The sequence below is a fragment of the Anoplophora glabripennis genome, unplaced genomic scaffold (assembly GCF_000390285.2).
Source record: "Anoplophora glabripennis isolate ALB-LARVAE unplaced genomic scaffold, Agla_2.0 scaffold266, whole genome shotgun sequence".
Classification (NCBI taxonomy): Eukaryota; Metazoa; Arthropoda; class Insecta; order Coleoptera; family Cerambycidae; genus Anoplophora; species Anoplophora glabripennis.
Genome location: NW_019416461.1, coordinates 75,619 through 88,313, shown reverse-complemented (window position 1 = coordinate 88,313; position 12,695 = coordinate 75,619). Strand labels below are relative to the sequence as shown.

At 29.7% G+C, this 12,695-nt stretch overlaps 1 protein-coding gene across 4 annotated transcripts in view; it reads left to right on the top strand.

Annotated features, from left to right (window-relative positions):
* LOC108908705 (fasciclin-1) overlaps window positions 1–12,695 on the top strand; it is a 566,423-nt gene that overhangs the window by 504,939 nt on the left and 48,789 nt on the right. For all 4 annotated transcript variants that reach the window (XM_018712824.2, XM_018712823.2, XM_018712822.2 and 1 more), the window contains exon 7: window positions 6,801–6,961. In XM_018712824.2, coding sequence (XP_018568340.1) covers window positions 6,801–6,961 — 161 coding nt within the window. The remainder of the gene's footprint in view (window positions 1–6,800; window positions 6,962–12,695) is intronic.

Here is a 12,695-nt window from a genome sequence, read left to right as displayed (position 1 = left end):
ATAATTAGTTAATTTGTTTATAAGGCCATAACTTGTAAACTATTCAACTTACCGATTACCGATTTCGTGTGAGTTATTAGACAGTGATAAGGAATGAAAGGATGCGATGCCAAAACGTTCTGGTAATAATAACGCAGTTTATAAATGTTTAATTCAAAAGTCATAAATAAATTTCTTCTGTTTATAACTTTTGATCTAATCAATATTTTTTGACGCTCGAAGACTAGTTTTGTAGGTCCTTTGAAGCCGAAAAAAAAAGTACTTTACTGTTTTCTCGTGGAAATGAAAAAAAAAGTTATAAGCGAAAAATCTGAGTTTACGTAAAAATTATCCTGAAAACAATCTTTTATCTTTTATAAGACAAAAGTCCTTGGATTTTTTTTCATGTATAAATTGCACCGGTCAAAATAGTGATAAATAATATATTTTATCCAGTTTTATGTTTGACTTTTAAAATATACTTTTCTATTTTTCTGCTATACCTATGTTTGTTATTTAAAACTTGGACAGGCATAAAAGAACTAGTAAAGTGAGTTGCACTTTAGTAATATTCAACTTCGCTTTATATCTTCTACCAAAAAAGCAGAATCAAACAGAAATTGAGGACTGATTTATGTTTATACAAGTTTGTGTAACTTAATATCAAAAAAGTTACTATAACAAGATTTATCTCGAAAATCATTTTTTCGTAAATTGTTACTGTTACGTAATTGCTAAGAATTTAACAGTTTTTCACGAAGGTCACTTTCCAAAGTGACAGAATTTCAGTCATTTACGAATATGTGAATTACATTTCAGAACCTAGATGTCTCTATTGGTTTTTGAAATATCGGGTTGCTAAGTTTTAAACTGAACAACCAGTATATCTAAAAAATATGTTTATATAAATATCATGTATTATTTTAATGGAAATTGTAGATTACAATAACTGTAACTTTCGTCGCTCATTTTCTCTCGAAAACTAAGTATCTTCTTAATTCGAGAAGATGGTTTAAAATATTTGAAATAAGGATGTGGTTAAGGGGTGACAAATGATGCCCGTAACTCAATCACATACTGTACACTAAATAAATAATAAGTTTAGAAATTATGAAATTTAGTAATTAATTATACTCGTATGTTGTCGTATTCCAAGTCTCTATCAGATTTCAAATTTACTCTCAGATTTCTATTAGGAACCAAAAAGTCTTCTCCGATTACCCTACTCATGTTAATCCCGGCCAAAGTAGAAACTCTTGTCTGAGGGGACCCAAAGTACCCTCCGCGAGAAGTAGAAGGCGCTGTATAAATAGAAAATACGAACTCCGAAAAATGCGAAATTCGAACTGGAAAATCGTCTAACACTCTTTTCAAGCGACAACAATTCAAAGAAGAGCAAAATTCAAAGAGGCTAATTGTCCGAAGCTAATGCGGACTTCGCTACGGGATCTCTGCGGATCCATCAAGGAATGCGATCAAATGTCGACACTGGTATCTGTAACCAAGAGCAGAACCTGACCAGTACGTGTGGTACGCTCTAAATTTATTGCCAGTTGAAGATCATAAATTCTATTTATTACATATCTCTTTGAGCAATAGGAGAAAAGTAGCGAAATTAGTCTAAAGGCTTGCGTTGTAAGGAAATGATGTACTCTAACAATGATCGCTGGCGATCGTTCTCATAATTTTATGGCAATGGNAATTAATAAATCTGCTCGAGACTTGGAATACGACAATAAGAGTATTCCTATTGTCGTATTCCAAGTCTCGAGCAGATTTACGCTCAGATTTCCAGTAGGAACCACGAAGTCTTCTCTAATTACCCTGCTCATGTCAATCCCGGCCAAAGTAGAAACCCTTGTCTGAGGGGACCCAAAGTACCCTCCAGGAGAAACAGAAAATATTCGCCCCAGAAAATGCCAAATTCGAACTGGAGAATCGTCTAACACTCTTTTCAAGTATTACTACAATCTAAAGATAAGCAAAATTCAATGAGACTAATTGTCCAAACCTAAGGCAGACGGGATCTCTGCGGAACCATCAAGGAATGCGATCAAATGTCGACCCTGGTATTTTGTAACCAAGAGCGGAATCTGGCCAGTACGTGTAGGACGCTCTAAATTTATTGCCAGTTGAAGATCACAAATTCTATTTATTACATATCTCTTTGAGCAATAGAAGAAAAGTAGCGAAATTAGTCTAAAGGCTTGCGTTGTAAGGAAATGATGTACTCTAACAATGATCGCTGGCGATCGTTCTCATAATTTTATGGCAATGGAAACGTTGAACGTAACCGAGGTACAAGTGAGGCCCAATGGGGGATAAGTGCTGTAGTTTTTTAAGCTACCCTAAAATTCCAGATTCCCGAAAATAACTCTTGAATGATCCTTTTGACGTAAAGATCCATTTGATTAATTTTTTATTTTTTGCAAACGGCAACATACTCAAATAAAAAGAAAAAAATATAGATGGTCCTTGTCAAACGTAACGTGGTAGGTTAACATTAAGTGCGTAAATATGGAAGTGGGAAAAAATAGCAATAGTTTTGTTTCTACTATAAAAAAACTGGTTTGAGCTTAAGTCGTTTTAATAAGAGTTTTGAGAAGTAAAAAACTAGAGAATGATTTAGAAGGGTTATTTATCATATTGAAGTTGCTAAACTAATAGAAGTAAATAGAAATAGTTGTGTACTTTAAAATTGGCTATCTGTCAAAAAAAATATTTAGTAAATAGCAAGGATTTTCTTTGTATGGAACCAACACATATAATGCAGTTAAAAACTGTTATGACTAACATCATAATAGCTGTCTAATATAGCAGCTATATGAACAATAAAAAGAATAAAATATATTGAGCTCTCTTACCAACCTATTCTAAAATAATTTCTATTGTTTTGGATTAAAAAAATGTAACTTGCTTTTAAACTACTTAGATTGATTGAAAAATATTATCTTTATGTAAAACATAACTATGCAAACATGTAGGTACATTTTGTTCTAATTATAGATTTTAATGATATTAAGTTTTGCTGAAGCTTATAATCCATTACTCACAAAATGTAATTTATTACTAAACGTCACTGACTTGTAATTATACCACACTAAAGTAAATTTGTATCTAAGTATAATTTAATACAGCAAATTTATTATGACTCACTATTATAAAAATAAACTATATATCCGATATGTTTTAATCAATTGAAAGTGTCACTTTTAGTTTATAAAATGTTTTTCATTCAATTATATTTATGTGGTAATACCAAATTTCTGAAATATGCAGTATATAACGAATATATGTGAAAACTAGAATAATTTATTTTGGGTGCTGCCCTGATAAACCATTAATCTAAATAAATTCATAAGGCCATCGCCATCATAAATTAGTTGGGAATGTTGTGGAAGCAGCTATCTCATAAAGTGGTGTATATACATAACTTATCGCTGAAGCCCGGAAATTTTTTCCGGTTTAGTTTCCCTCTACAAAATACCTGAATTCTTACAAAACGAAAAGTTCAAACGCGTGTTTTCATACCAGTAAACTACTTATTATCCAATCCATAAATATAGGTATCAGAAAATATTTTATTCACATGCAATATTGTGTAAAATATATCACAAATAGTATATTTTTTGTTCACACATTTAATAAAATAAATACATTTTTAAGTTTTATATTCATATCAGCCAACAGTATTAAATATTGCACTATTAATCATGTCATCATCAATATACACAAGATACAATAACAAAGAGTTTTTATAAAAACTAAAACAATTTTTAATTTGCTATTTCGTCACATTGTAGAGAAAATGGAATTAAATTATTTTAAAATATATAGAAATCTTATAAGCAAAAGGCAACAGCTGTAATTTGATATTTTCCTGAAATATTGGCGCTTTATGGATTTTTTTACATAGAATCCAGTGGCTACATAATTTTTTAATAACTTTAACTGTTTCATTTTTAATAAAAGAATTGTGACTAAAATAGATTCACTCCAGATATAACCTGGTGAGGTAATTAGAAACTTTTTACTTTCTGAGATAATTATGACAAACTATACATAATTATATATATTTCTGGAAATATCAAAACACTGTTTTTAAATTGGTCATTGCTAACCTACAACTTCCGTTAAAAAATTGCAATTTTGAGTTAAAAATTGAAAGTCATGAGAGTTATTAAACGATTTAAATACGCCATTAGACTCGACTTAAATATCTATAATTTTTTTAATCAATGTTTCAGCAAACAGAAGTCCAACTCTAGCTCTCTAGTACTTATGGCTACATAATCTAAAATTAACAAATGTATAAAGTACCCTAAAGATTTCTCTGAAAAAGGCCATGGTCACAAATCGCGACGCGACTCTTTAGCTTTGATAATAACCGAGATATCTTGATTATTTTAAAAGACACAGGGCGTTTATTTTTTACCGTCTCTCTTTAAGGTCGAATTATTAGTTTCGTTCATACAATTTTTAATTTAGTATAGAGGAGATTCTTCCGTTTTTTACCAGATTTCAGTGTCAACGATATTTTGTTATAAGTCCCGATTATTTTATTTTTTAACTTATGCATTTTTCAATCCCTTAAATCTGCATAAAATTCCCTTTCATATGATATCATTATACATTATATTATACATGATATTTGTACAAAAACATTTTTTCTGTGTAAAATCAAACATAACTGATTTCATTTTATGATCAAATTTACTTAGTACACCATGATATTTTTATCGATATACAGGGTGTTTTGCATAACAACCGACTCAGAGGGGGACATGTAGGGTAACCCAAAATATGACGATTTAACGCAACTTACCTTTATACGAAATTGCACCCCTGAGAAATTATAGGTCTTGAAAGTGAGGTTTCAAATTTCGAAAAAATCAATATTTCAGTTATACTTGAATTTACAAAAATTTGGTACACGGTGTAAATGTGCCAAGAGCATTAATCGACAATACTATATTTTTGGTTCCCCTACATGCCCCTGTTCTGTGTCGGTTCTTATGCGTAACGCCCTGTATGTATATAAGGTACCTATATCCACATTTACTTAGAGAAACAAATGAATAACAGAATAAATATTTTTTGTATGAAAAAAATTACGCGGATTTCAAAAATTTAATAGTAACTATTAAAAAAATGTAAGTACGTATTTTAGGTTGTAGGTAACTGGAACCCCTAAAATTATAGAAAAATATAGCTTGCACTGAATTTTCTGTAAAAAACTAAATTAAAGTGCCCTTCACAAAAATAAAAATTTTCACAAATGAACAAACAAAAATATACAGGGTGGGCCATTAGTGTGACAAAGTAAAATAACTCCCTTGTTATTCATAATACAGAAAAAAAGTTTATAAAAAGTTGTACAGAATCAAAAACTTAAAGAACAAAATTAATTTGAAACATACAGGGCGATGAGTAAAAACGGGACACGCCAAATATTACATTTTTTAAATGGAACACCCTATATATTTTTAGACATATGGATTTCAGAGAAAATTCTATATAAGGCAATATAAACAGTTTAACATTTTAGTGCGGGGTTGCCAAGTTATGTCGAAAATTCTTTGAATTTTGGAAAAAACATGACCTCGAAGAAGTTGTATTAACTTTCAACTACTAACACTTGGAGTAAAAATATTTGACAGAGTTATAGGCAAATGTTGGGCAAAGACTCCTGTGTTAGCTAATATCAATATTTTATACAGGGCATTTTTTATAATACGATCAGTTTTAGAAAGTTCAAACTTGATTTTCTAAAATTTTTCAAATGGAACACCCTGTATTTTATTGTTCTATTTTATTCACATATCAGTCCACTTCAACTTTTATTAAGTATGTTCTACGCCTAAAGTTGTTAGTTTTTAAGAAGATATAGCAATAATTCTGGAAAAACCTAATTTTTATTATTTTCTGTCGCACGAAATGGCTTTGGAAAAAACTGTCACATTGTGTCAACTTGTCAGTTCATAGTTTATCATTTCATTTTGAGTTAAATTTATTAGTTAATATTTATTTGTGGTATTCTGTAAAATAATAAAAATTAAGTTTTTTCAGAAATGTTGCTATATCTTAAAAACTAACAATTTTAGATATATAACATGCTTAATAAAAGCTGAAGTGGACCTACATATGAATAAAATAGAATAATAAAATACAGGGTGTTCCATTTGAAAAATTTTAGAAAATCAAACTTTCTAAAAATTATTGTATTATAAAAAATGCCCTGTATAAAATATCGATATTACCTAACATGGGAGCCTTTGCCTAACATTTGCCTATAACTCTGTCTAATTATTTTGTTCCAAGTTTTAGTAGCTGAAAGTTAATACAACTTCTTCGAGGTCATGTTTTTTCCAAAATTCAAATAATTTTCTAACTTGGCAACCCCGTACTAAAATGATAAACTATTTATATTACATATACAGAATTTTGTAGGAAATCCATGTTTAAAAATATACAGGGTGTTCCATTTAAAAAATGTAATATTTGGCGTGTCCTATCTTTACTCATCGCCCTGTATGTTTCAAATTAATTTTGTAGTATAGGTTTCTTGATTCTGTACAACTTTTATATAGACTTTTTTTCTGTATTATGAGTAACAAAGGAGTCATTTTACTTTCTCACACTAATGGCCCACCCTGTACATTAAATGAATCAGAATGCGGCTATCGATATTCAACATTTTTTCTACCTTTTCAGGGACTATGAGAAAGCCCTAAATAGTGTCAAAAGCGTTTAAACCCTATCCAAAAATATTGTGCATTATAATAATTAACTTGACTTAAAAAACCCAATATTATTTTCAGATTTCGTTAAAAGCCACAATCTCTATGGTGACTCCAAGCATACCCCCGGCGTTGTTTTAGCTAAAATTGTAAAACCCAATATTCCCGTAAAGAATGGAGTTATTCATCTTATTCACAAGCCTCTCATGGTTGTGGACGGTACTGTAAGAAGCTTGTTGCAGGTAAGATTTAAATTTTTAATGAGTAATCTGCTTTAAAATCAAATAGATGTCACACTCACACCTACTACTCTACTACATTCTTACTTGTGGAAAGACATAACACAATACCTCAATAATTTCAATCACTTACCATACCAGTATCTATAAATCGCAACAAAAAATGGTTGTATTAAGAGTTGTTGCAGTTTTTAAGACTACTTTTGCTGTAAAATGAGGAAAAACTTGCTTCACGTATTATTTTTATCCCGGTACTATTTATAGAAGATAATCATGTACGTAGATGTTTGCTAACTCTTCAATAAAAATATTTCAGCAACAGTCTAAATTAAAATTCACAGTAACTACTATTCGTGTATTAACACAATTAAAATAAAGTATTAAACAGTTGAACAGCAGAAGAAGAAATTATAAATCATATTATCAAAGAAATTTCTGAGAAATTATTATTCCAATTCACTGACTAGGAAAGTTTATTTATTGTGGAAAATCTGAGTTAATCTGAATAAGTTTAATAAGTTCTAAAAGAATTTGCAATTGTTCTATTTTTAAAGTTGTAATATAGTGCCATAGTTTTCTGCGAATTATTGTAAATCGATATTTGTCTGATTGTTACGAAAAAAATTATTAAAGTACAAAAAATTGTAAAAAAAAAACAAGACTAAAAATACACACAAAAGAGATTCGACGATATTTCTGTGTAAAAGCCGTAAAATCAGTTTAAACTCACTATTGTAAGCTGTGAGAATATTTCAACCCTTGTTATTATCTCTATTTACATGGGTTTTTAAGCTTAATGTAATCGCTATAATTATTTTATAATTTTTTGGATTTTCGTCGGTTTGTAAACGAAGTTAATTAGTTCAGTAGATAGGATCGATGCATCCATGAAAAACGTAACTGCATTATTTTATAAAATATTGAAATAAACAAATTTAATATAAATATTTGATATTTTTAATTATTTAAATACTGACTGTCTTGAAATATATTTTCGTTTAATACATTGATGTAATAAAATTTTAACTTATAGCTAGTATATTCATTAATAAAAATAATGCAGTAAGTCCGGGTTAGATGTTTTTTTCAACTAAATTTTTTCACAAAAAATGATTACTATTCCTTATATTACATCTTACACCAATAAACTTTAATGCGTTGTACTTAGCTGCTGAGACGTACTTCAAATGTTTCATTAGCTGCGGGGACGATGTCCCTTTATAAAATAATGTAACATATTTTAGGCCTTTAAGGCATCATGGTCTGTTGCAAATGGGGTATATATCTCAATTCTATTATATATATGAGATAGACGTATTATACAGGGTGTCCCAACCAAGCGATAAAGCTCTGTATATCTTAAACCCTCATAGATAGAAAAAAAAGTTGAAATAAAAATTACAATACAACAACAGCGCCATCTTTCAAAATTATTTATAATCATATAGGGCATTGCATTTCCACGTGGCTATATAAAACTTAATTTTTTTAAATGGAACGCTCTGTATATTATTTAAATTTCTCTTTACACATTAAATTGTCTATTCAGCCATATTTTGTTTTCCAAAATCCGAGTAACCGCTGCAAAGTTATTCAATTTTTTTATAAAAAACTTAGGAAAGCATTATTCTTTTGGGAAATAGATTGCTACCTCAGTTTTTTCAATGGGGAAATGCAATTTGGGTATGTAATGTTGTACCTACTGAGATTAGAACATGTCGCCAATTTATAGGGTGTTACTTTGTGGCGTTTAAATTTAAGGAAATTCAATTGCTTAAAACTTGATTTTTTTAAATAGTACACCCTGTGTTTACTTCAAATGACGTAGAATTAAATTACCTTTCAAATGATATAGCGGTTCCTGTACCTGTGTTTTGCGAATTTCAAAATATTTCAGTTTAAAGTTTGATATCCATTTTATTAAAAAAAAGTAGTGACATAAGCGTGCGTAATTTAAGTAAGAAAAGTAGAATAAGCAAATCCTCCATTATCAGGAGGCACAAGTATCACCCGTACCACAATGCTCTGCATCAGGAATGACAACGGTTTTGAACGTAGAAGTAGATTTTGTCAAACCATGCAAGAAAAAATCAATCAGCAAAATAATTTTTTGCATATGTTTTATTTACCGACGAAGCAATTTTTAAAAGTAATGGACTTGTGAACCGACATAATATGCATTATTATGCAATAGAAAATCCTCACTGGATTCGGCAAGTAGATAATCAATACATATGGTCGTTATTAATGATTCCGTAATTGGTCCATATTTCTTTAATGGTTTTATAAACTGTCAAAGCTATTTACATTTTTTGATAGATGAGCTTCCCCCGTCTGTTAGAAACGCGTCTAATTATGTGGTTTTAACAGGATAGAGCTCCAGTTCACTATCACAGACAAGTTCGTCGATATTTAAATCGAATATTCCATAATCGGTGGATTGAACGAGAAGATCCAATGGAATTTCCAGCAAGCTCGCCAGATTTGACACTAATGGACTTCTTCTTTTGGGGTTACATCAAAGAAATTGTATATCAAGAAATTCCGACTACAGCTGAAGACATGAAGCAGAGAATAAGAGAAGCGTTCCAAAACGTTTCAAGGCAAACACTGCGTAAGGTTCAAACAACATTACGACGAAGACTTCGTTACTGCATACAAGAGCAAGGAGGTTTAACATTTAAAATAATTTAATTTTCATTTCATGTTTATGTACGTTGCCATTTATTTGTTTCCAATTTTTAATGTATTAACGATTTAATAGTAGGCATATTCCGATCTCATTATTTTTTAAATAATGGTCTAATGCAAATATTGAGGTTATTTATACTTTTTTACTATATCTGTGTGTAGGTTAATTAATTATTGTTACCAAACCCAGGGAAATTTATTCGATTTGAATTTGTGTTCGAGTGACACTACTTTGTTTAAATAAAATGAATATTATAAACTTTAAACTGAAATATTTTGATATTCGTAAAAGGCAAATACAGGAACCGCTATATCATTAGAAAGGTGATCTAATTCCACGTCTTTTGAAGTAAAAATATACAAGGTGTCCTATTTAAAAATATCAAGTTTTAAGCAATTGAATTTCCTTAACTTTGAACGCCACAAAGTAACACCCTATAAATTGGAGACATGTTCTAATCTCAGTATAACGTTCTTCAACATGTCCCCCGTTTCGGACCCAAATTGCATTTGCCTATCGAAAAAAAACTGGGTTAGCAATGTATTTCCCAAAATGATAATGCTTTCCTAAATTTTTTATAAGACAATTGAATAACCTTGCAGCGGTTACTCGGATTTTGGAAAACAACATATGGCTGAACAGGCAATTTAATGTGTAAACAGAAATTTAAATAATATGCAGAGCGTTCCATTTAAAAAAATTAAGTTTTATATAGCCACCTGGAAATGCAACGACCTATATGATTATAAATAATTTTGAAAGATGGCGCTGTTGTATTGTAATTTTTATCTACACTTTTTTTCTATCTATAAGGATTTAAGATATACAGCACTTTATCGTTTGGTTGGGACATCCTGTATACAGTGAGTCGGGAGAATCGCACCAAACTCCAGGAATAGATTCTACACGTCAAAATAATAAGAAAAAACTCAAATATTGTTATACGATTTTCATTTGTTTTCATGTTAGAACGTAATTATAAATTTTAAAAATTCAAGTTCAAAAGTAGAATATTTGTCAGTGTCATGTTGGAATAATTTGATATTTGATTACAGGTTTATTCGTCCATTTCGCCCTTCCACAAATAAGAAGTGGATCTTATTTGTAGAAGGGCGAAATGGGCGGTGACTATTAGACGCCTTCATTATAGCCANTAATATGCACAGCGTTCCATTTAAAAAAATTAAGTTTTATATAGCCACCTGGAAATGCAACGCCCTATATGATTATAAATAATTTTGAAAGATGGCGCTGTTGTATTGTAATTTTTATCTACACTTTTTTTTCTATCTATAAAGGTTTAAGATAAACAGAGCTTTATCGTTTGGTTGGGACATCCTATATACAGTGAGTCGGGAGAATCGCACCAAACTCCAGGAATAGATTCTACACGTCAAAATAATAAGAAAAAACTCAAATATTGTTATGCGATTTTCATTTGTTTTCAAGTTAGAACGTAATTATAAATTTTAAAAATTCAAGTTCAAAAGTAGAATATTTGTCAGTGTCATGTTGCAATAATTTGACATTTGATTACACGTTTATACAGAGTTATTCACCATATTAACCCCCCATTAACTTTTTTGTTTTTAGTTACAAAAAAATGTAAAATACGAAAATTGCACGATTTCAAAAATGATAGTAGAAAAACAAATAAAGTCCAAACAAAATGGTCGTAAATGTTAACTTTGTTAATTTAAATGGAACACCTGTATATTTTTACATATTTGGATACAACGTTCCCTGTCGATCATAGTTATATAGGGTTTGTTGGGTCCATCTTTAAAAATAAGCGAAATACATACTATTAAAAAACGAAGAGAAGTTTTTTTTATTAAGCAAGTAAGATTTATTGTAATTGTTAGACCTCTTTCGGGCATTTCTGCCTTTTTTCGAATTACGTAAGGATTTACAGATTTAGTTGTTTTTGAGGTGGGAAGTAATTATACATATAGAGTAAAAGTCAGAATTGAAATTTTGATTTTAAAATTTGTATTAGGACATTATTTGAGGTTATAAATAGATTTTTTTTATAAAAATGTTGTGTAAAATAATAAATAATGGGTCTCTCTTGAGTATTTGCGTGTTTTTCTTTTTAATTTATGAGCACCCTGTATATCTAATCTAAGATGTTTGTATGACAGTCTCATTTTTTCGAGGGGCAGAACTTTTTATAAAGAGTGACATTTTCAATAAAGTCAAAAACAAAAGAGTTTCTCCTCTTGTTAACTCCATCCGTGGACACACTGTATATACATTATTAATAAACTTTATTGTACTTAAATTCTCAAGTTTTTACTAAATTATTTTAATAAAAAAGTAAAAAAAAAATCAAAAAATCATATTTTTTTGCTTTCTTTAAAATTGTTTATGAACGATTTTTTGCATAAAATTTTCCTTTTACATTTTTTAAATAAGCCATTTCTATGAAAAATTCAATTCTCTACAAAATTTTTTCTATGCACTATACCGAAATTTTGCTTCGTTTTCGTGCTATATTTAAAAAACTGCAAAAGTGCATTTTCACCCCTATCTTCAATTTCAACCCTCTAATTTAATAGGACTCCGCGGTTATTTCATTTTTAATGACCCTTCGAACAAGTCATGTGATGAAAATCCTTGAACGTCTTATTTCTTTCCTTTTTTGCAAAAAATGTGAATTATAACGTATAAGGGTAAACGCGATGAAAATCGAAAAATTGGCTTAGTTTGAGCGGCCATATATCAGTCAATTTTCATCCAAAAATACTTTACACCCTCTTGTTTTGAAGGAAAGGAAATTTTATCTACTTTTTTGTCTATGAAACAATCCTATACCTATCTTTACTCAAAAAAAAAAAGAAAAACGAAAGTCAAAAAAGTAAAAAAAATCAGAAAATCGAATTTTTTGCTTTTTTCAAATTGTTTATTAACATTTTTTTTGCATAAAATCCTTTTAAATTTTTTAAATAAGCTATTTCCATTCAATTCTCTAAATAATTTTTCCTATGAACTATAGCCGATTTTTGCTTCGTTTTCGAGCTACAATTAAAAAACTGAAAGGGG